Source organism: Tursiops truncatus, chromosome 5 (assembly GCF_011762595.2).
Source record: "Tursiops truncatus isolate mTurTru1 chromosome 5, mTurTru1.mat.Y, whole genome shotgun sequence".
In the NCBI taxonomy this organism is placed as follows: Eukaryota; Metazoa; Chordata; class Mammalia; order Artiodactyla; family Delphinidae; genus Tursiops; species Tursiops truncatus.
In genome coordinates, this window is record NC_047038.1 from 111,049,070 (window position 1) to 111,074,887 (window position 25,818).

Consider the following 25,818-nt stretch of genomic DNA (forward strand, 5'->3'; position numbering starts at 1 on the left):
CTTGACAATGTGTTATACATTTGTTCATTTATCACCTCCCCTTTCCAAAATGTAACCTCCGTGAGGACAGGGGCTTTGCTTTGTTTGCGGCTGTGTGCTCAGATTCTAAACGGTAACTGAAACGTAAAAGGAGATCAAATACATATTTGCTGAATGCTCAGGATCCCAGGAAAATACAACTGAATTTCAAGGATTGAGAACAGAAAGTTGATACTATGAACATAAACTAAGAACGTGCACTTCTACCACCCACACGTCCGCACCCACTTCATGCAATAGAAGGGTGGCTTCATGGCACTGCAGTTATCCACTCTCACACTTAGACTGCTCTAAAGAGCTTGAAAGATCTGTGACTATAGGAACACGTGAATAAGGGTTATGTATGTCACTCTGTGCCAGAAAAAACCTAGTGGGAGCACAGTACCTTCACGTGCCCGCTTCGGTAGTTACAATAGGCACAAATCATCTCAGAATTTAGGGTGCAGTGCGAATTACGCTAGCGCTTTTAGGGGCCATAGGTCTCTGTCATGCTTCAGTCAAAAATCAGTGCTTTCCTCCTACTTCTTCTCCTACTCCAATTCTACCAGCTAGAAATCCCCACCAGCCACCAGCCAGATTGCAGCAACATCTAGGAAGCTCGCCACGCTGGCAGGTGGTCCAGGGTGTCTGGTTGTGGCCTGACCGGGCTCTACCCCTCAGCTGCCATGCGATCCTGGGCAAGGTGTTGCACCTCCATTTCCTCATTGGTCAGTTAGGGGTCAATCACAGAGTCTATTTCATAAGGCTGATGTGAGAATTAAATGACTTAAACGTAGGTAAACAGCTTAGACCAGTACCACGCACAGAGTAAAGGTTAATTGTCTTAGCTGCCATATTCAATATTATTACCACCACATCTGAACCCCCTCATACAGGTACACTTCCACATAATTCTAGGTAGTTCTCGTTCTCGAGAACATAGAAAAAACAGATGGTCATTTTTTTTAAAAACCTGAAAAAACTGGTGAAAATAGATAATGTGTCATAATCCAATGGCGAGTCTGCTGTAAATCTTTGTTGAATGAATATCAGGAGAGAAATACAAAGTTTTCAGAAAGGTGGATGAATACTATTCAATACCCTCAAAATGCATGTTAAATAGGATCTACTCAATGCACTCAACGTAGCATCCGGCACATGGAAAGCACTCAACAGAGGGGAGCTATTATTCACTACTACTGTGATCATGTATCTCAAGGCAAAGTGGGATTTTAAGGACTTCCAGGTTCGAGCTCTCTTCCTCTCCACACAGCCTAGAAATCCACAGAAGACTGAGGCAAGCTCCAACTGTGCCCTGCTGTCCTCTCCATAAGATTTTCTGCTTTTGTCTTCTTAACATATTAAGATTCTGCGTGAGACTCGATTTAAATGCAACTGTTCCAGGGCTAACAAAAATCTAGAAAGCACTGATACACTTCAACATGGTCTTTTACAGACGAAGACACAGGGTCTTGGTCTAGAGGTCCAGCAACTTATCCAGGATGGTCGGCACCCCTGGGGAACTAGAAATCCAGGCCCCCAAACCTCATCTGGGGATCTTTCCATTACTGTGCACTATTCATCCATGGACAAATGCACCAAAACTTCCACCAGAACCAGCTACCCAGATTTCCACCCCACTTAAAGATGGACTTGTTATTTTACACCCCACCACTCACCATAATTTCTCTCTGCTCTTCCAGATTCTTCAAAAAGTTAGAAAATTCACGTAACGAAGCATCTGTAAGAAGAAAGGAATGATTATTTCATGGTCAAAGCAAAGGAAAGCCAACCAAAACCCTGTCTTTACGCACCTATGCAGCGTTCATCGTCAGTCTCTGCATCGCCGATAAACTCAAATTTGAAGTCTCTGAGTGAATGAGCAAACTTCCGCTGGGCTGCCGAAAGACCTGGAAAGAAAGATGGAGTGATTACTTGGGTCCTTGTTTCAGGTCAAGGCTCAGCAGGAACTGATTCTTCCTCAGATGGCAGAGCTGTAGAGCTCTCCTCCACGTGAGCTGTGAGGAGACACAACCCAACTCCTCGGCCAAGGGGCCCATCATCCCACCCGGGCGCACTCTGGTGGCTTGTCTTCTATGCTAATGCTCTGGGATGGAGCAGGTGCGGGAGAAATATATATATTGTTCCCGGAAGCACTTTCCCTTTCTCTACTCACTCAGGTCAGAACTTCCCGGACGCAAAAGTTCCGTCTATGATTAGGAGCACACACACTTGATAGTATCTCCCAGGGCTGGATGAGATCCAGCTGGCTGCCAGGGTTTCAAATATTAAGGGTCTCAAAGCTTAAAGTCAGCCAACCAGATGCCCTTAACTGATGGTTCAACTCCAGTCAGAGAAATCCAGAGGATTCAAAGAGTATTCATAGAAAACAGCAGCAGGAACGGAAACCAAAGGCCACGCTTAAGTGGCAGAAAGAATTCATTCTGCAAGAGACCTACAGGTCCTCATTTTTCTTTCTTTTTATTGTCGTCATAGAAAATAGTGGAAAACCCAACTTCTACAACAGGCTAACAGTTATTTTATGGGCCATGCACCATGCTAGAGAATAGGTGTATTTTTAACTTTACTCAATACTCTTGAGAGTCTCTATTTAACCATGGAACGCCAAAGCTCCGAGATGTTAAATAACTCGCACAAAGTCACACAGGTACTACATCAGCAAAAGTCTGATCTATTCCAGAGCCATCTGTCCAAAACCCATGCCCTCACCAGGGTACAATTCTGCCTCTGGTCTAAAGCACTTTCAAAGAAGCTGCTTCCCAACTCCTGCACCCCGTATGGGTCCTGGCTCACTACAATGAATACTGACAGATCGTGTTAAAGTAAAACTTCAGGTCAAGCAAACTGAAAAGTTGAACAAAACACAATCCATAATTTCTGATAAGAGTATTCAGGCAAAAAAATAAATATGAACAAAAGCGAACCACACAGTATAAATGCTGAGGGCTGTTTTGAATAAGTTGGTAAGATAGTAGGAGCAGCAATCTTCTCTTTCTTAGTCGTTGTATTATAGCTAACAGACAAGGAATGAAAGCAAAAAATTATTTTTACATTGGAAAATGTTTTTTGTTTTTTTTTTAACCAACTCTTGACCTCCAATCATTAAGTACAATGGTTCCCCAATGCCCTCCTCGACAAGCTGCTTCCTCTCACTTCTTAAACTTTCTAATCATGCTCACCAGCTCTTTCAGCTGCTGTCATGGTCTGGTTTCATGTTTTACTTTTTCTTAACAGACCTTATTTTGGAGTAGTTTTAGGTTCACAGCAAAGCTGGGCACAAGGTACAGAGATTTCCCCTAGACTCCCTGCCCGGACACAGGCATATCTTCCCCCATTATCAACATCCTCCACTGTCACAGTTTTTGAAACTTCATTCTTCCAAAGCTAAACCAGAAACCTTTTAGAAGATGATACAGGATTGTAATTTCTTACCCTTGGAGTAGAGAAGAAAAGCAAAACCATAACGTATAATGTGATGGATTGCAAGCATGGTCTGAATTCTCCACCCCTCCTTTGTAGGAGCTTCTCTTTTCAGTGGGACTCTGCAGCTCCTCGGGTAAAAGGTAGCGTCTATTTTCCCACCCCTTGAATCCGGGCTGGTCTTGCGGCCAAAGAATGTGGTAGAAGTGACACTGCGCTAATTCGGAGCCTCTAGCTCTAGAACCTTTGCACACCCATGCTCCACTCCCTTGGAAGCCTCTGGCGTCCACGTGATCAAGCCCACGCTAGCCTGCTGGGTGATGAAAGACATGTCGCCCAGGCCCCCCACCTATGGCCCCATCGGTCAGACATGCCACCCTCAGAAGCAGAGCTTCCCGCCATGCAGGAGGCAGTCCAGATGAGACCATACTGCCCAGTGTGCTGAGTCCAAACTGAAATAAATAAATGGCTGCTGTTTAGGCCACTGGAGGTGGGGGCGATTTGTTACAAAGCAACAAATAGACTAATATAGAAAGATTAAAAAATGTGACTGCATTAAAATTTTAAAGACATAAAAAGAGTGAAGAAAAGCACACACCCCGAAGGCACAAATAACAGCTATGAATCACTGAGGTAAGGCAGAAAGGCCAATAAAAAATGGGGCAAAACGCCTGAAAAAGCCCTTCACAGAAGGAAGTAAAGGAAATCCAAATGGCCCAAAACCACATGAAAAGGTGCTCAAAACTCATTAGTGATTATAAAAGTGAAGAGAAAACCTCAACATACCTCAATACACTCATGAGATTGGCAAAATGTAATTAAGTTCGGCAACCTCAAGAACGGGTGTATGTCGAGCAACAAAAATTCTCATATACTGCCAGCGAGGGTAAAAACCGGTATAATTCCCCTTTAAGTACTTTGGCATTTTCTTGTAAGTTTGATGATACCCTACAACTCCCAATTGACCTTCTAGGTAAATTCCCAAGATAAACTTTTGCACATGTGTACTTACAGACATGTACTTTCTACAGCAGAACTGACCACAGCATAGCCAAACACTGGAAAAGCAAATACCAAACAACAACCAACAGATGACTCAATTATACTATATTCATACGTTATAAAGTAAAAATAACAATAAATGTATGTATCAACTCAGGTTAACCTCACAATTTGGAGAGAAAGAAGTAAGCCATGAAAGAATACACACAGTATGGCTCTTTCATATAAAGTTCAAAGCAAGCTACACTAAACCCTATGTTTGGATTGCACGTATAGGTCACAAAATTACAGAACAGCAAGTAAGTCATTATCTCAAAAGTCACACGATGTTTACCACTGGAAGCAAGGGAGGGGGACAGTCAGACAGCTACAAGGGGATTCAAGGTATTTTAGTTCATAACCTAGTGGTGAGTCTACGGCTATTTGCTTTATCTTTCTTCTTTAAAACATACGCTTGGTTCATATACTTCTGTACTTTCACCATAATTCCACGACTAAACAATAAAAATTTTTTAACCGTAAAAAAGTAAAGCCTGGCTATTGGAGTCACTCCCAAGTTAACTATTCTGTTGTAATCCAAGAAACCTACCATTATTGCCTACGATCTGGCCACACTGGCTTGCTCTTCGTTCACACGTGCCCAACTCATTCCAGAAGGGCACTGACAGGCTTCAAAGTGCTGTCCCACCCCTGGAAACGCTCCTTGCCCAGCCCCACCTTCACCTGGATGGCTCCTTCACAGAACCCTCCCCCTCGTACCATCACCCCCAAAAGAGCATCACCCCTCTGCCCTAAACTCTTCTCGATCCCATGGCGCTTAATCTTCTTCATAGCACTGATCACCTGAAACTGCCTTATTTAGTCAGTATTTCCTCCAGGTTATCTATTCTGCTGAAGAATATCCAGTCCCTGAGACAGCAGCCGACAGCCTTGTGCTTCCCTGCATCCCTGAAACAAAGACCACACAGGGCTTTTCTTTTTGAATTTATTTCATGCAGCTCTTTCCAAATATTAAGCGTGTGGGCTTATTATCATTTCTAATAACTTTATTCCATTTTGCTAATGCTTGCGCTGCCGGTTCTCAAAAGGGGCATGTAATTGGTTCTGTTTGTGTGTGTGTATACGTGTATATATGTGTGTATGTCTATATGTACTTATTTATAAATATTATATATAAATAATATACAAATGTGTTTATAATATGCAGATAACTACAAATACTGGTATAAATTCTATTTTTCCCCTCTGGAGCCATTTCCTTTGAGTATTTTATCCAAAATTACCAGATCAGGGACTTCCCTGGTGGTGCAGTGGTTAAGAATCCACCTGCCAATGCAGGGGACACGGGTTTGAGCCCTGGTCTGGGAAGATCCCACATGCCGCGGAGCCACAACTACTGAGCCTGCGCTCTAGAGCCCACAAGCCACAAATACTGAGACCACGTGTCACAACTACTGAAGCCCACGTGGCTAGAGCCCATGCTCCGCAACAAGAGAAGCCACCGCAATGAGAGGCCCGCACACCACAACGAAGAGCAGCCCCCGCTCACCACAACTAGAGAAAGCCTGCACGCAGCAACGAAGACCCAATGCAGCCAAAAACAGATACATAAAAAATAAATAAATTTATTTTTTTTTAAATTACCAGGTCAAAGGATATCTTAAAGACCATGCTTTCTTATGGTCAGGGCAGGATACTCTCCAGAAAGCTAAAATTTAAATGCGTCTGTTTTTCAAGACGTATTTCATAATTCCTAATCTCATTAGTTGAAAATGTTTATAACAGTAGACTGAATTTGGGTTCGTTTGCACAGCTAATACGATATATTTCTCCCTATGTAAATAGCATGCTTTTCTCTCTTACCGCTGTGCTAGGTACTGTAGTTACATCAAGTCTTTATTTTAGCATATAATCATTTTTTCTCTCTGTTGACTTTTCTGGTGTTATTAGAATTCATTATGCAAAATTGTTATTGTTTAAAAATTGGACCACACCAAACTCCCGTTCCATTTAAAAATCATAAATTTATCACCTGTTCGTTATGTAGTACATTTTAAATTTATTCTCATGTAGTTTATACTTTTATAGATTATCTTCTGCCTTTCCAAACATAACATAAAATCATAAGACAGTTTACTACATTTAGTACAGTCCATTGAAAAAGCACAAAGATGCTTTGTGCAAAAGATAATGGTTTATCATCACACATGAAACTCAAACAGTCTAAATCACAAAGGCTGGCAGCACTCCTCTACTAGGGGAAGATGGTGAAGAGCCCACTAGATAGGACTGCCTTTACTCAGGGCCTACTCTATGCTAATGGACTCACAGATATTATTTCATTTATTCCTTATAACCAGCCTACAGGGTAGGTGTGGACGTTACCTTATTTTACAAATCATAAGTAGATTCAGCGATAGATTAGTGACTTGATCAAGGTCACAGACCTCTTCGGACGGTTGGTATTATGTCCTGGAGGCAAAGGATCAACTCCTTGGTTTCTCAAGCTTCTACCAACATCCTTTGCATCACATCATTCTGACTTTCAGGAGATTTAACATTATTCCCAGGGCCCGTGCACAGATCTCAACTATTATCTTAATGGCTCTAATGCAGAACTCTACGCCCCCAGTCCTCTCCTGCATGCTAATTCCTGAAGACTGTAAATTAACATGCTCTCCTGAAACACCTTCAAGGCTGGCATATATATATATATTTTTTTTTAATATCTTTATGGGAGTATAATTGCTTTACAACGTTGTGTTGGTTTCTGCTGTACAACAAAGTGAATCAGCTATAAGTATACATATATCCCCATATCCCCTCCCTCGTGCATCTCCCTCCCACCCTCCCTAACCCACCCCTCTAGGTGGTCACAAAGCACCGAGCTGATCTCCCTGTGTTATGCATCAGCCTCCCGCTAACCATCCATTTTACATTCGGTAGTGTGTGCATGTCCATGCCGCTCTCTCACTTCATCCAGGCTTACCCTTTCCCCACTGTGTCCTCAAGTCCATTCTCTACGTCTCTGTCTTTATTCCTGCCCTGCCACTAGGTTCATCAGTACCGTTTTTTTTAGATTCCACATATGTGCGTTAAACATACAGTATTTGCTTTTCTCTGACTTACTTCACTCTGTATGACAGACTCTAGGTTCATCCACCTCATTACAAAGAACTCAATTCCGTTCCTTTTTATGGCTGAGTAATATTCCATTGTATATATGTGCCACGTCGTCTTTATCCATTCACCTATCGATCGACACTTAGGTTGCTTCCATGTCCTGGCGATTGTAAATAGTGCTGCAGTGAACATTGTGGTACATGACCCTTTTTGAATTATGGTTTTCTCAGGGTATATGCCCAGTAGTGAGATTGTTGGGTCATATGGTAGATCTATTTTTAGTTTTTTAAGGAACCTCCATACTGTTCTCCATAGTGGCTGTACCAATTTACACTCCCACCAGCAGTGCAGGAGGGTTCCCTTTACTCCACGCAGGCTGGCATACGCTGATGGATACTGCCAAGCCTGCGTGTGCACAAAATGCAACAGCTGACTTTAAAGAACTGAAGTGATCTGCACACTTTCAAATAAACTTGCCACTTCAGAGTCTCCCAGAGTAAGACTTTTAGGTCTTCGATCTGCAGACCAACGGGAGAGAAAAGCACAGGCACTAAAACTCTTCCCAGGGTTAGGAGCAGTTTGAGAGAGGAGCAGTTGTATTTGAGACCTGCTGAGTTTGAGAAGCAGCACACCACGTGGAGAGATCCAACCACAGTTTAAATCCAGGTTCAGAGAACCTCCGGACACTGGCAGGAATTGCCCCTGGTCACCCTTGATGGTTTGACAAATGAGAAAATTCTTTCTTACAGCACAGCCACCTATGAACAGTTTTCAGTGATCATGAACTATTAGACGCATACAGGCACTAGGAAGGGTGGGGAACCTCTCTAAACGGGTTGGTCTACTTCACTGCTAAACAGCCTTCTGGGTACATGAGAACCCCTGAAGTTACAAGCCCGGCCCTGCGAATAAGGCTGTAACTCTCTCCTGGAACTTTCGGCCCCACCAAAGCACTGAGTGGTATACCTGAGGAAACGTGGCATGCTAATTCCGGGCTTGAAAAGAAAAATGAAACAGCAAATCAATGTACCTTTCTCACTCAGTAAACGTGAAGCTCAGGATTCTTCACCAACCATACCGGATTCTGAACTCTTTTTCCAAACAGGCAAAATTGCACTTAGAAGCTCACATTCCTCGGCATGGTGAGACCCAAATCACTAGATTATCAAATATGCAAAGGCTCTGCCAGGGGAAGCTTTGCTACCCATCCTGCCCATCAAAACAAGTCCCCAAATTCTTCTGTGTTTTATTTAAAGAACAGGGTACAGACTCTTAAGAACTTAATATCTTTCACGTCAGATTCATACCAAGGAAATAGTGCTAATGTTAATCCAAGGAACTTGGAAGTGAAACAAAATTCCTCCAGCACTGCGGACTGGCTTCTCATTTTCCTTCGTGGTTTCCAGATTTACAGAATTGGCAGCAGCGCTATGTACAAGAGTAGCATTCCGGCCTCTCTGTACCAGTCAGAAAGCAAGAAAATAACTCACTGGATACATGTTTTAAGTGGTGCGAACGTCCCCCAAGCCCCAAATGCATTACTGGGCTAGTGGAGGCCTGAAGGCCACATCACAAGCTGTTCTAGGAGCAGCTCAAGGGCCAGCACGGTCTCTGTGACTGCTAGGTCAAGGTCCTCCTGGCCCTAACTCTCCACTTCCAGCCCAACCGGAGTGGCTGTGTAGTGAGTTCTTCTTAATCAGAGAATAAACACCATCTGACGTCACTAGATTGACCTGAATTGACAAATGTATGGGGTAAAGGAACACAAGCTGAGTCCCCAGAGATGCAGATGCCTCAAAACAAATGCATAAAACTGGACTCAAGACCCAGTATGACACACGACAGACAACCAGATAACCGTTGATCAAAGTGACCAACTCATCATGAAGAACACTTAAGAAAGGAGTGCCCTGGGCACTGCAGAGAGTCCACAGGCAGGTCCACACTGGACACCACCACTCAACCTTCACCACCCCCCTATTCCAGACTTCAGCTGCACTGCACGCACTCAGCAAACACGGACAGTCTTCTTGGACAAAGGTCTGCATATAGAGAGAGGACCCACCACAGCAGGCTGTCAGATGAGAAGTGCAGGCTGGCGATCACCCAGCTTCCTGGTTTTCGAACTGTCTTTGGCCACACATCCCTTTGTTCAGAGAAAAATCTTATTTACAGTGAGAACAGTAAAAACAGCTAACACGTCTGTATTAGTTTCCTATTACTGCGGTAAGTAACTACCGCAAACTTGAGTGGCCTGAAACAATACAAATTTATTATTTTATATTTCTGGAGGTCAGAAGTCCAAAATGGGTCTCTCGGGGCTGTATTCCTTCTGGGGGATCTAGGGGAGAATCCACTTCCTTGCCTTTTCCAGCTCCTAGAGGATGCCCACATTCCTCTGCTCTTGGCACCCGGCCACCACTCACATCACTCCGACCTCTGCTTCTGTCATCACGTCTCCTTCTCTTACTCCTTTAAGGATCACCATGATTACACTAGGTCCACCATGATAACCCAGGATAATCTCACCGCCTCAAGATCTTTAACTGCACCTGCTAAGTCTCTTTTGCCACCTAAAATAACATTCACAGGTTCCAGGGAATTAGGAAGGGACATCTTTTGGAGGGCCATTATGCTGCCTACCTTACCTGATAATGTCAGGTACTCTCCTAACCACATTACATTTATTGACTCATTGGAGTATCACCGCAACTCTACGGGGCAGGTTCTGTCATTATGCCCACTTTACAGAGGAGAAAACTGACGTACACAGGTCAAGCAACTTGTCCAAGATCTCACAACTAGTAAGTAATGGAACGAAAAGATAATCAAAGCTGCTCAGGTGGAGGTAGGATGAAGAACCCTGCCCAATTGGTCCCCATCTCCCACTGAGTGCTTCCCAGTGAGACCACACCCTGCAGGACCCAACCTGAAAATCACTGACAGTCTCACCCTCACTGAACAGTCGGGAAATGAAAGTGCAACTTTGGACAACTAGTTCAATTTCACACACCTAGTTCAAGGAGAACACTAACTAGAATCCAGGTTTTGGCATAGAACCCAGTTTTAGTACAACTTGGTGAGGCACAGAATGACAGTAACAGGTGTCCAGGTTAGTGAGGTATACATGGCCCACCAGTTGGACAGCATGACCCAGAGAGAGGCTGCAAAGGACACGCATGTGTGTTTGTGTGTGTGTGTGTGTGTGTGTACACGCATGTTGTGCGGTAAGGGGAAGTGTTGAAGTATGAAAAATATCCAGGATAACACACTCTCAGCCTCCACCTTCTCTAATCACACGAGAAAACAAGAAGAGCTGACAAACAATGTGATGACAAGACTGCATGTTGAAAACTAGGATGGCTCACATGTCCGGAGAAACACCTGAACCTGAGCAACAAACACTGGTAGTCCTGAAAGCTTTTGCACAACCAAGGAAACCATCGACAAAACAAAAAGACAACCTACGGAATGGGAGAAAATACTTGCAAACGAAGCAACTGACAAAGGATTAATCTCCAAAATACACAAGCAGTTCATGCAGCTCAACATCAAAAAAACAAACAACCCAATTCAGAAATGGGCATAAGAGCTGAATAGACATTCTTCCAAAGAAGACATACAGATGGCCAGACACGTGAAAAGATGCTCAACATCATTAATCATCAGAGAAATGCAAATTAAAACCACCATGAGATATCACCTCACACCTGTCAGAATGGCTATCATCAAAAAGACCACAAATAACAAATGTTGGCAAGGATGTGGGGAAAAGGCAACCTTCCTACACTGTTGGTGGGGATGTAAACTGGTGCATCCACTGTGGAAAAAATACGGAGGTTTCTCAAAAAGCTACAAATAGAACTACCATATGACCCAGAAATTCCACTCCTGGGTAATATATCTGAAAAAAATGAAAACACTAATTCAGAAAGATACCTGGGCGCTTCCCTGGTGGCGCAGTGGTTGAGAGTCCGCCTGCCGATGCAGGGGACGTGGGTTCCTGCCCCGGTCCGGGAGGATCCCAAATTCCGCAGAGCGGCTGGGCCCGTGAGCCATGGCCACTGAGCCTGCGCGTCCGGAGCCTGTGCTCCGCAACGGGAGAGGCCACAATAGTGAGAGGCCCGCGTACCGCAAAAAAAAAAAAAAAAAAAAAAGTGCTGGACCCAGAGCCCCTACTTCCTACATGGGCAGGTTTTATAGCACATGACCCTATGCAAACTTCATTAGGGCTAAATGAATAAGGACAGAACAGGCCCCACAGGCCAGTGAGAGACGGGACACGTGGAATATGTATATACAGAAGGCAAGAGATGAGCAAATGCCACGAGATGCTAAACAACGGGTGAGTCCAAGAAAGGGTATATGGATGGTCACAATTCTATCCATGCACTTTTTATGGTAAATTCTGAAAAATAAAGTAGCACAAAAGAACAAAGTCATCACGATTTTATTTATTAAAATGAAAGACAAGCACACACGCACACACACACACCTGAATCAATAAACCACTGTGTTCTCCTCCTTCATCGCATCCACCTTCATCTCATTCCTATACTTACAGGGACCCAAGTGGCCAGAATCCCAGTGTTCCCTCCTCAGTATTCTCTGCCTTACTCTATACACCCACACCCACTTGTGCTGTTTATTTATCCTTACTTGCCAGGCAGTGTTCTAGGCACAGGGGTTACAGCAACAAACAAATCACACAGACGGATGAGAGAGGGTAACATACCAGGTCGGGGGGGGGGGCAGTAATCTGAGATAAGACAGATAATAAAACATAAATAAATTACACAGTATGCTGGGAGCTGTTAAGTGCCAGGGAGGAAAGTGAAGAAAGGTTAGGGGGATGGGAATGCGTGGGGAGGTTGTGCAGGTCTGAGCAGACCTCACAGAAAAGCTGGCATCTGTGAAAAAGCTGAAGGATGCAAGAAGCAAGCCACCCAGGGAACTGTGGAGAAGCCTTTCCAGACACAGGGGGCCATCTGGAGGCAGGACAGGGACAGGATGGTACGGCTGGCCCTGAGTGCGGGCAGGACAGCAAGACTGAGAGGAAACAAGGTCAGGGATGACGGGGGCCAGTTCAGGAAGGACTCGAGCTTTTATTATGAGCAAGATGGGGGGCTTCTGGAGAGCTGGGAGCAGAGGAGGGATGTGACCTGACCTTCAGCAGCATCGCTCCGGCTGCTGTGCTGAGAGCAGGCTACATACAGATGGACCAGAGCAGTGGCAGGAAGACAAGTGAGGCGGTCCCTGCCCTGATCCAGGTGAGAGATGACAGCACTTCTTTCAAGAATTTCTGGAAACCATGCCAACAACTAGTGAGACTCAGGGGGGTCTCAACCTAATGATCTGAGGGGTCTACACACAAAAACTTCCCCAAGGATGGCAATCACCTTTGAAGCTTCATGGCTGTGGTACCAAGAAAGTCTGGTTTACAGGCGCAGTGGTAATTAGTAGTCTTCTTGTATGGGTTCAACTGTGTCCCTCCGAAATTCCTGTATTGGAGTCCTAACCCACAGTATCTCAGAATGTGACCTTGTTTGGTGATAGGGTCTTTACAGAGGTCATCAAATTAAAGTGAGGTCATTAGGGTGGGCGCTAATCCAATGACTGGCGTCCTTGAAAAAAGGGGAAATTTGGACACAGAAACATGCATACAGGGAAGACAAGGTGAAGAGACACAGGGAGAAGATGTCCATCTACAATGAAGGAGCGAGGCCTGGGACAGATCCTACCCTCCCAGCCCTCAAAACAAACCAATTCTACCAACACCTTGATCTTGGACTTCTAACCTCCAGAGCTATGAGACAATATATTTCTGTTGCTTCAGCCACCCAGTCTGTGGTAGTTTGTTATGTCAACCCTAGGAAACAAATACACCATGATTTTTTTTTTTTTTTTTTAAGGAAAATAGGGTAACTTTGAGGTTCAAGGCAATATACGGTAGAAGAACACTACTTGCAAGTATCGTTCTTCCGGATCAGGTATTTAAGCTCAATGACGAAACGTAATATTATTCAAACATTTTGGTACTGAAGATAGTAATCTGGCAAACAAAGTGCTTTCCAAAATGTCTGAAAAAAGGGGAGACAGAAAAACAAATAAAACCACATACAGGGGATAATGTCAAGAAAAGCCACCTTGTTAACCACAGCGTATGCTTAAGGCCCAAAGTAAATATTAGCAGGGATTTAGATGTCAGGTGTTCATCTGGTTTATTGAATATAAGCTTTCCCACCCTTTGGCCACTGTATCACCATTTCATGGCACAGACTAGATACTTGGTTGCCGACGAAAGCCAAGAGTTACTGTATAACTCTCCCATTTCTCTCAAACACTTCAATATTAATTTCCTTTAAAATTTTAAATCAAGTAAGACTCACCCTTAGGAGGGGCTAAAACCTCCTTGTTTGTGCCCTGAGTTAAACCAGGATCACAAGAACTGCCACAAGTCCACGACCCCCATCGGAGAGAGATCACCGTCACATCCTGCACACGGGGTCCAGACGACAAACTTCATAGGAGTTCAGTGGAAGACAAACTCAAAAAAAACAGTAAAGTCATCAGAAAAACACAGCACAGAATGGGAGTTGAACAGGGTCCCAAAAAGTGAGTTAAATTTTTATCACTGTAAACCACAGGGGAGACACTGAGGCATCAGGAACAAAATGGGGAGAATCCCTGAGATGGGAAAAAGGACTACAAGTACTCGGGGACCCATGTATGTTAGGGCCTTTGAATGCAGGGAGTACTCAAGTCATGAGAATACAATCGCAAAGAGCCAGGAAAAAAAAAAATAGTGAACAACTTGTCCTGAGAACGTGCACTACAGCCTGCCCTGGGATGCCCTCTCCGCCGTTACTACAACGCGGCTTCTCTCTGAGTGTTTACTTCTCTCTCACTTCTAATTGCGTGGTTTCTTCGATTTCATATCAGTCCTTGTTGCCGGAACTGCTGCTTCCTCAGAGGGTCTGAGGCCTTGCCAGCGCCTGGAGGGCCCTTTCACTGTCCTCACATCAGCTGAGATGCATTCTTTCAACGTCAGCTCCCGCTGTTTATCCCATCTATGTTCCCAAAGTAAAATTCTCAAGAGACTCAAAATGGCCTCGCTCACTGCTTTCCCACAGAAGGATGTGACAGAGGGAGCTGTCTAGTGTCCCTCCCTAGTCACATCAGCCAGTTCAGGGAGAGGAGAGGGGACGTCCCACAGTCCTCAGAGAGCCTTCTCCTCAGAGAGGCTGTGAGCAGAGCCATTCTCCCTGAGAAGAGCCGTGAAGTAGTTAGCAGACACCATGTGTCACAACTAGAGTGCAAGGCCAGCAAGTACAAAACACATCCTTTAGGAACCCTCCTACACTGCTGGGGAGAATGTAAAGTGGTACAGCCATGATGGAGAACACTATAGAGGTTCCTTAAAAAAAACTAAAAATGAGGGAATTCCCTGGCAGTCCAGTGGTCAGGACTCCACACTCCCACTGCCAAGGGCCTGGGTTCAATCCCTGGTCAGGGAACTAGAATCCCACAAGCCACGCAGCGCAGCCAAAAACAAAAACAAAAAACTAAAACTAGAGTTGCAATATAATCCAGCAATCCCACTCCTGGGCATATACTCAGAGAAAACTCTAATTCGGAAAGATACATGCACCCCAATGTTCATAGCAGCACTATTTACAATAGCCAAGACACAGAAGCAACCCATATGTCCATCGACAAACGAATGGATAAAGAAGATGTGGTGTATATATACAACGGAATATTACTCAGCCATAAAAAAGAATGAAATAATGCCATTTATAGCAACATGGGACGGACCTACCAATTATCATACTAAGTGAAATAAGTCAGACAGAGAAAGACAAATATCATATGATATCACTTACATAAATTTGGGAAAAAATGACGCAAATGAACTTACTTACGAAACAGACTCACATATTTCGAAAACAAACTTATGGTTACCAAAGGGGAAAGGGGGTGGAGGAGAGATTAATGAGCAGTTTGGGATTAGCAGATACAGACTGCTATATATAAAATAGATAAACAACGAGGTCCTACTGTATAGCACAGGGAACTACATTCAATATCTTGTAATAAGCCATAATGGAAAAGAATATGAAAAAGAGTATGTATAACTGAATCACTTTGCTGTACACCAGAAACTTACACGTCGTAAATCGACTATACATCCATTTTTTTAAAATAATTTAAAAAAAAAAACACATCTTTAAATGCCAAAATTACTTCTAAAGATTTTTCCATGTTGACACACAAAATTCCACAAAAAAGTCCCTAAAGGCAGAAACCAGTCCACTGAAAAACACTGCAGCAGGCAGAGCCTGAGCTCATGAGATGGGCCATTTTAATGTAAGGAACTATGTTCAACATAAAGAAATGTTAACACTCATCACTGACTAGAAAATCGTTTCCAGTCCAGGGCTCCCACATGGTTGAGGTATGTGCAACAGCCACGGAATATTTATTCAGCACCTCCGATGTGCTGGTCACTGCTCCAAGGAAGTACTTGGCATGCATGAGTTCCTTCAATCCTCACCACACCCCGGGAGGCACGCATTTCTCACTGCCTATTACGGTCAAGCACAAGAAGACATAAAGAGGTCCAGAGGGTTAAATCGTGGAGCCAGGATTTGAAGCCTGCAGCCAGCTTTAGGTCTAAACCATCACAATCTGCTGCCTCACCGCAGGGAATGCATACTACAGAGGCCACCACAACTGGGCCACGACACCCTTTCCTCGCGATGCCCTTACAAAATACATGCAAATAATCAAAGTGTCTTTCTTGATGGTGTTGAAATGTAAAGGAGAGATCAGGAATTTTCCACAAAGGTTTTGTGGGCAGCCCTGGGAAAGAAAGGAAAGCATCCTGAAGGAGTTACACGGAGGAACCCACCGCCAACAGGAAGGAGGACACAAAGCCAACGTAGCAAAGCTGTCAGGTTGGGCAGCGAGGTCTGTCTCTTGGCTTCATGCTTCCTCAAGGGCAACGTCAACATATACACCAAGATCCCAGACAGCAGAGCCCACACGATCCAGGCCTCTCAGGGCATATCCTGACACAAGTTGGGACCTCCCGCAAACTGGCCCTGTTCAGAGGGAGGAGGCGCCAGTGTGAAGAAACAAGACACGTGGTCAACTCGTGAACTTACTGAAAGCATGAGAAAGGTATGCACGTGCCCACAAAACAGTTTGGAAGGTAAGCCCCCTGCCAAAAGAGTAACCAATGATTTTCACTATTTTCAAAATCATCTTCATTTAGCATAACTTACTTTTACGATCAGAAAAAAATCAGTTAAAGCCAAAACAAAACCAAAGAGTGGACGACAGCTGATCGTCAGGATGGGCAGGGATGTGAGACAATGTGTCTGTAATGGTTTACACATGAACTTGACTGGGTCATGGCACACCTAGATATCGCATTAAGACTCATTTCTAGGTAGAGCTGTGAAGTGCTTCCAGAAGAGATTACATTCCAGTTGGTAGCCTGAGCAAAGCAGATGGCTCGCCCCAGTGCGGGTGAGCATCACCCATCCACGAATAAACGCACACACACGAAATTCAATGTCACCAGTAATGAGCAGAAATTTTAAATAATACCTTTTATGCCTGACGGCCAACACTACTTTCAATCATGACATTCAATCTTTGCAAGTATATGGGTAAATGAGCCCTTTCATGTATTGGTAGGGAGGAAAGAAATGAAGAACCTGCACCCCACCACTGCCACTCCTCTCTTATTCCCCCCAAAAAGGGGAAAATGCAGATAATCTGGCATAGCAAACTGACAAATTTCTTTTGCGTCCATAAAAGAGATAACATATGTGCAGCATTTCCAGAGAAAACAGACAGCTAGTATAAGTATTGTTTGTTTTTTTAATGTTTTATCTGTTTATTTATTTTTGGCTGGATTGGGTCTTTGGTGCTGCACGCAGGCTTTCTCTAGCTGGGGAGAGGGGGGGCTACTCTTTGTTGTGGTGCGAGGGCTTCTCATTGCGGTGGCTTCTCTTGTCGCGGAGCACGGGCTCTAGGCTTGCGGGCTCAGTAGTTGTGGCTTGTGGGCTCTAGAGCGCAGGCTCAGTAGTTGTGGCGCACAGGCTTAGTTGCTCTGAGGCACGTAGGATCTTCCCAGACCAGGGCTCGAACCCGTGTCCCCTGCATTGGCAGGCGAATTCTTAACCACCGCATCACCAGGGAAGCCCCTAGTATAAGTACTGTTAACAGCAGAAATCCCAACCACTGAACATTTGACACAGTTTACAAAGTAATAAGGGGGCTTCCCTGGTGGTGCAGTGGTTGAGAGTCCGCCTGCCGATGCAGGGGACACGGGTTCATGCCCCGGTCCGGGAAGATCCTACATGCCGTGGAGCGGCTGGGCCCGTGAGCCATGGCCGCTGAGCCTGCGCATCCGGAGCCTGTGCTCCGCAACGGGAGGGGCCACGGCAGTAGGAGGCCCGCGTGCCGCCAAAAAAAAAAAAAAAAAAAAGTAATAAGGTTAGCTGTCCTTTGGAAAAGGCTTATCACAAAGCTCCTTGGTGATAGGATAGCACAGTGATTGGGAGTATGGGTTCTGGTGTCAGACAGACTGGGGCTCGCACACTAGTGTCAATGGTGACCAGTTGGGTGACCCTGGGCAAGTAACCACTCCAAGCTTCAGTTTCTTCAGGGAAGGCCTTGGGAGTAATATTGGATTTCCTACAACTAACTGTAGCAAAGGAAATTAATGAATAAAAGATTACTAAATTATCCTGTCTGGGTGACAGAGAACAGCAGAACCACCAAAAAGAAAAAGGGAAGTTAAGAGACGAAGAGTTAATTTTTTTTAAATTGAAGTATAGTTGATTTACTATGTTGTATTAGTTTCTGGTGTACAGCAAAGTGATTCAGTTATACATGTATATATATGTATTCTTTTTCATATTCTTTTCCATTATGGTTTATTACAAGATATTGAATATAGTTTCCTGTGCTATATAGTGGGACCTTGTTATTTATCTATTTTATATATAGCAGTTTGTATCTGCTAATCCCAAACTCCTAATTTATCCCTCACCCACCCCCTTTCCCCTTTGGTAACTATAAGTTTGTTTTCTTTGTCTGTGAGTCTGTCTCTGTTTTGTAAATAAGTCCATTTGTATCATTTTTTCAGATTCCACATATAAGCAATATCATACGGTATTTGTCTTTCTCTGTCTGACTTACTTCATTTAGTATGATAATCCATGTTGCTGCAAATGGTATGATTTCATTCTTTTTTATGGCTGAGTAATATTCCATTGTGTATGTACCACACCTTTATCCATTCATCTGTTGATGGACACTTGGTTTGCTTCCACGTCTTGGCTATTGTAAATAGTGCTGCTATGAACATTGGGGTGCATATATCTTTCCGAATTAGAGTATTCTCTGGATACATGCCCAGGAGTGGGAGGTTTTAAGAAATAATATTCCCTGCATGAATAAGAAAACGTTGGGGCACTGTGTTTCGTTTGGACCACAATTTAAAGGGACACTGGCAAAACCAAACACTAAAAAATCAGGATAACAACTCCAAAAACCCCATCAGGATATCAGGATAACAACTCCAAAAACCCCATCAATTAAGACAGGATGTTAGGAAGGTAGAATCGTAACTTCTGTTTCTGAATTGTGGGGAACGTTAATCAGAACAATTCTTAGATTCACCCTGCATGGTCTAAAAAGCCAATACAGGAAGAAGTTAAAGGGAGCAGGTTTGGTTTAGGATAAAGCAGGACTTGCCAACTATAATACAGTGGGCTGTCTCCTTGCAGGCAATTATGAGACATTATCACTGCTTGTATCGTGGAGACACTGCTGAGAGTGGGAGGTCAGAACAGTGGTCCAAAAGGGTCCTGTCTGATGTTAACATTTTCTAATTCTAAGCCATCAACAGTTGGTAAATTATTAGCACTCATACTACTATCTTACCTGTAGCATCATAGCTCAACTACATGCATCATGGATTAGAGAAGGCAGGTTTGAAAACCTAACCATTATACTGTACAGCTTTTTTATGATTACAGTATATAGGATTTTTCATGAAACTTTACTCCAAATTCTGAACAACTGATTTTCACATATGGATTACCTATGCAAGTGGGTTGCGTTTTTTTTTTATATATATAAATTTATTTATTTATTTTTGGCTGTGTTGGGTCTTTGTTGCAGCACGCAGGCTTTCTCTAGTTGTGGCGAGCAGGAGCTACTCTTCGTTTCGGTGCACGGGCTTCTCATTGTGGTGGCTTCTCTTGTTGTGGAGCACGGGCTCTAGGCACGTGGGCTTCAGTAGTTGTGGCACGCAGGCTCAGTAGTTGTGGCTTGCGGGCTCCAGAGCACAGGCTCAGTAGTTGTGGCGCACGGACTTAGTGGCCCCGCAGCATGTGGGATCTTCCTGGACCGGGGCTGAAACCTGTGTCCCCTGCATTGGCAGGTGGACTCTTAACCACTGCGCCACCAGGAAAGCCCCCATGCAAGTGTTTTATCATGAATGATGGGAAAAGTTCTCCAAAGCCCAATATGTTTAATTCCCTTCTTCAGTAGGGATCAGAGATTTTATCTTTTCAGCAAGACTCCATGAGTACAGAAGAGGAAGAAAAAACAAAAGCAGGACGAGAAGAACAAGTACATAAGGGGACAGAGAGGCAGTGCCACCCATCCCATGGGCCCCTATGGTCATCATTACCCAAATGACATTAAACAGAGCCAGGATTTAGTCCTATTTTTCATACCTCATTCTTGTGGTGCCTCATGGAAAGTCTTAGGGGAAGAAGTAAATGCTTCCCCTCTCAGATCTATAGAGTTTGGGCATCAGTTCAGCTCTGACCCTATTTTCTGTAAAACGCTGGAGACTTCAAAAAAAAAAGAAAAAGAAAAAAATTTACAAACAACCAAAGAGTTCACATCTGGATTTCTCCATTTCTCCAACTCTGCCATACAGGAAAAAGCTTCCTGGGAAAACACTAGGAGAAGTATCTAATGTCTATGGAGGACACAGAGATTATCTGTTAAAAAGCCACAGAGAATGCTATGATAGTAATTTGTTTAGACAGCGTCACCAATCTTTGTTACATTCTTTACTCTCTTTGAAGTAGACTATGGTGATGATTACCAGCGATAGAACTCTCTTTTGCAAGAGGAACATTTTATAAGGTCATTCAGATGTTTTTATAGTAAAAGCAGAAGAATATTATCTTAGACTTTATCAAAAATGATTAGTATTAAAATGGGTACAAATATACAGCAAGCCTGTCATTCAATCTCAGTCAATAAAAGATAAGACTGGATTCTCTTCTTCTTGTATTCGGATAGGTTTTTCACTTGGGGAATAAATTCTTTGGTGTGTTAATGTTCTAACCACACTACAGCACTGCAAGGTTCTCTTCTCCTCCAGATAACTCTCTGACCTAATTTGCTACAATGAAACACATACTGGATTCCTCACCAAGAACCTAGGTCAAGGCTGGATTCTGCAATGAACTAGCAATAGGACCCCTGAGCAAGTCAAGTAACCTGACTGAGTCTCAAATTTCCTAACCTAGTAAAGTAAGACAGCTCAGTCACATGATTTGGCCGACACAAAAAAATCAATGCTAAACTTTCCTGACATTTTTAATTGCTTTTAAAAATCTGACATTTAGAGATGAATGATTAGGGACAAAATAGCATGGACATATTTCCCCTGCTCCTCCCCGCTAACTAGTAAAAATGCTGGAAATAACAAAAGAGAACTCTAAACGGTGGTAAGAAGAAAGCAAACCAGCTTGTGATTTCAGGACTCAAGGAATCGCACAGCAAAGGGTATCTTGCATTTCCCCCCTCCCCACCAACCAAAGACGGCAGCCACCCAGGCCCACCATGTCCCAACCCCCATCCTTACGACAGCAGGCAGCACATGGAGGCTCACTCCTACTCCAGACGGAAGGAGTCCCTCTGGCAACATCAGGCAAGCCCTACACCATACAAAAAGGGGTCTATCTGAAGCCCCACCAGTAATAAGCAACTAGGAGAGCCAGGACATACGCACTAAGACAGGAGGCCACACACAAGGAACCCAGTGACACATGGCCCAGCCCAGGAAGCCTCTTTGAGCCTGAGACTCCCCACTTCCCCTGCCCAGAAACCTCAGAGAAGCCACGGGGCACCAGTAGAGACATCTCACTTCAACAAGTGACCAGATCAAGAAAAGGTCTCTGTCCCCCACAGGCAGGGGAGATCCACTGCACTCAGGGAAGTTCCTATTCCCCAGAGGCCTGAGTCTACCGTCTTCCACCAAGAGATGCCCAGTGCCCCCACCCAGGGAGACACCTTCCACCCCGGCAACCAGTACCAGCAGGGAGCAACGTGAGCTCCAGCAACACCTGGTCAACCAAGCAGATTAAAATAACACTGCAAAGGCACTGAAAATTAACCTGTCATTGAAACCACAGCCTACAACTGTACTAAAACTAAACAGGGTGACTGCCTGCTGAAATACAAGATTTAAATGAGACCTCATATGTCCAGGCAAAATGGATACAATGGGAAATCACCCATCAGACCAAGAACCAGGAAAACCGCAACTTGAATGACAAAAGCCAATCAACTGATGCCAACCAAGAGAAAAGTGAGATGTTGGAAGTACCTGATAAGGACTTTAAAGCATAAAAGTCATAAAAGTGCTTCAACAATCCATTATAAATTCTGTTAAAACAAATTAAAAAATAGAAATGCTCAGCAAATAAATAGGAGATATAAAAAAGAATATTATATAACTGGGAAATAGAATAACAGAAGTAAAAATTCACAGGATGGGCTCAACAGTAGAGTGGAGATGAAAGAGAACAGAATCCATGGACTTGAGGACAAAAACAAATAGAATTCACTCAATCTGAACAACAGAGAGAAAACAGGCTGAAAAAAATGAACAGAGCCTCAGGAACCTGTGAAACAACAAAAGATCCAACATCTGTATCATCAGAGTCCCAGAAGGAGAGGAGAAATGGGGTGAGGCTGGAAGAGTAGTCAAAGAAATGATGACTGAAAACTTCCCAAATTTAGTAAAAGTCACAAACATACAGATTTAAGAAGCTGAGCAAACTCCTGAATCAGGATAAACCCAAAAAAATCCATGCCAAGGCTGGGGTCAATGGTAAAGTATCATAACATCCTAACTATACTTCTGAAAACTAAAGACAAAAAGTCTTGAATGCAGCCAGATAGAAATGACACACTATCAGGAGCGGAACACCAATTCAAATGACAGTGAATTTCCCATCTGAAACCATGGGGATTAAAGGAAGTAGCACATTTTTTAAGTGCTGAAACAGAAGAACTGTCAACTGAAAATTTTATATCCAGCAAAAGTATCCTTCAGGGATGAATGGCAAATAGACATTCTCAAAGGGAACTAAAAGAATGTGTCACTAGCAGACCTACTTTTAAAGAACAAATGAATATTAAATAAGGAATTCTATTTTTCACAGAGACAATTCAAAATTATCTATGAGAAGACCTCTAACTTCAGAGTTTATAATCTAACTAGGGAGAGATGACCCATACACAACAAAAGTACAAATAATAATAGCAGGTGTTGGGCTCCCCTGGTGGTGCAATGGTTAAGAATCTGCCTGCCTATGCAGGGGACGCAGGTTCAAGCCCTGGTCCAGGAAGATCCCACATGCCGCGAAGCAACTAAGCTCGTGTACCACAACTACTGAGCCTGCACTCTAGAGCCCGCAAGCCACAACTACTGAAGCCCACACACCTAGAGCCCGTGCTCTGCAACAAGAGAAGCCACCGCAATGAGAAGCCCATGCACCGCAAGGAAGAGTAGCCCCTGCTCGCCGCAACTAGAGAAAGCCCACGCGCAGCAATGAAGACCCCACACAGCCAAAAATAAATACACAAATAAATTTTTTTTAAGTGTATAGGTTTAAAAAAAATAATAGCAGGATGTCGTATAAGTGCCACAGCCAAGGGCGAACAAACATAGGTGGTTCAGAGGTAGCTGCCAATATCCTGGGGTGCCGTAATCACAGAAAACTTCACAGACAAGGCATGAGAAACGGGCCCTTGAATAATGCACTACATTTAAATAGAGCTGATGGTAAGGCATGTCCATCATTTTAAAAATCATGCAAGCAAAACAAGAGAGATGGGAAAGCAGGAAGTGTGTTTATAGGGACGATCTATTTGTCTGACATGTAACATGGGCCTGACCAGGGGACAAAGAAGAATCAGGCACAATTCCTGGCCCTCAGTGTAATGGGGGAAATGCAGAGGGAAACAGAGGGTTGTAGCGTAATATAGAAACCCTACAAGAGGACTGACTGGACAGACGTCAGGGAACCCAGCAGAGGGTACTAATTCTTCCTGGCAAAGTTAGGGAAGGTTTCACGGCGGGGGGTGACAGCTGAGCTGGATCTTAATACCTGACACAGAAATGACACATCAGAAAAAAGGAGAGTACATGGGGCCAGGAAATAACAAAGATCTCAAGGCATGCTCTGACATGCAGTATGATGGGGTGCACTTCATGCAGGCTGGGTCAATGGTAAGGACCTGGACTAAGACGCTGGATTTTCATCTTGAGGATGAGAAGGAGTCACAGAAGAATTTTAAGCAGAGGAATGATGCCGGGGGAGGGCGGAGTTCTACTAATTTTGACGACCCTGTATAAAGTCAAAGGGAAGGAAAAGAGACAAGAGGAAGGAAGACCAGTTAGAGATCACTCGGGTCATTCTGGTTCAACAGAAGTTTGAACCCACGATGTGCCAGGCTCCAGGTCAGATGCTTAAAACACAACCAAAACTGATTTCTACCCCTTTTCCTCCAAACCCAGGAAGCATCCATGGGAGGAAAGAGAGGACAAGACAGCAGAAACCACATTCTAAAGCCATGTCAGAGCTCGAATCAGCATGACCCCGCAAGAGAAGAGCCAGGTGATGTGAGGGGAAAAGACAAAAATCAGATTTTTACATTAGAAAGGGTAGAATATTGTAACTATAGGCAGTACTCCCACTCTAGAAATAAAGGGGAAAAGAGGTGGAGTAGCGCCTGGGTGGAAGGTTGTGTAGGAATTTAAGCACTCTCCCTAAGATTCTGTTCCAGTGTCACCTATTCCAGGAGGACCCAGGATGGACACCCTCTCCATCTGCTATGCTGAGGTCTCCCCTTCCACGGTGTTCAAAAACCAAAACCTACTCACAGCTATATTGATCTATTTTACCACACTGTATTATATTCATATATGTGTCTGTCTCTCCCACTAAGTTCCCCAAGGGCAGGGAATTATTCATATGCATCTTTCTATGTCTACTGCATGACATTCAGTAGGTTGGGCTTCAATTAATATTCAAAGAATGGAGAAAATATAAGAAACTTCATATTATAGCAAAACCATTATAAATTTATTTTCTAGTGCACTCCTAAATCACTCATCTTTACTAACAGAATAGAGAAAAAAATTTAAATAAAGAGCTCCAGGTATTCTATTTGTGTTTGAAGAGTCTAAGAAAATTAATCATATTCCCGCAAAGCATAAATCATGACATTATAGAGTTCAATCAAAAGAATACAAGCCTGAGGCTCCAGCAGGTCCTCAATGAGTCATTTATTGAGCACCAACTACATGCAAGGCGCCATGGTGACTACCACACAGCTCCTACCTTCCAGGAGCTCACACTCCAGAAGTTCCCTTTGTGAATCACAGCACTAAACAATGTTTCACAAAGAAATGTCTACACAATAAGCACATGAAAAGATGTTCAACGCTGCTAATTAGTAGAGAAATGCAAATCAGAGCTCCAATGAGGTATCACCTCACACGGGTCAGAAGGGCCATCATCAAAAATCTACAAATAATAAATGCTGGAGAGGATGTGGAGAAAAGGGAGCCCTCCTACACTGTTGGTGGGAATGTAAATTGGTGTAGCCACTATGGAAAACAGTAAGGAGGTGTCTTAAAAAACTAAAAACAGAGTTACCATATGATCCAGCAATCCCACTCCTGGGCATATATCTGGACAAAACTCTAATTCAAAAAGACACATGTACCCCAACGTTCACTGCAGCACTATTTACAGTAGCCAGGACCTGGAAGCAACCTAAATGTCCATCGACAGATGAATGGATAAAGAAGATGTGGTATATGGTATATATATACAGTGGAATGTTACTCAGCCATAAAAAAGAATGAAATAATGCCATTTGTAGCAA

The 25,818-nt window shown here is 43.7% G+C and overlaps 1 protein-coding gene across 6 annotated transcripts in view; it reads right to left on the minus strand.

Moving 5' to 3' along the window:
• ARHGAP10 (Rho GTPase activating protein 10) overlaps positions 1–25,818 on the minus strand; it is a 326,473-nt gene that overhangs the window by 243,200 nt on the left and 57,455 nt on the right. For all 6 annotated transcript variants that reach the window (XR_012332146.1, XR_012332145.1, XR_012332144.1 and 3 more), the window contains exons 2-3: positions 1,833–1,928; positions 1,698–1,759 (exon numbers count right to left, since the gene is read on the minus strand). Coding sequence is in view for 3 of the 6 variants with exons in the window: in XM_019926557.3 (XP_019782116.1) it covers positions 1,698–1,759; positions 1,833–1,928 (158 nt within the window). In the remaining 3 variants the exon portion in view is untranslated. The remainder of the gene's footprint in view (positions 1–1,697; positions 1,760–1,832; positions 1,929–25,818) is intronic.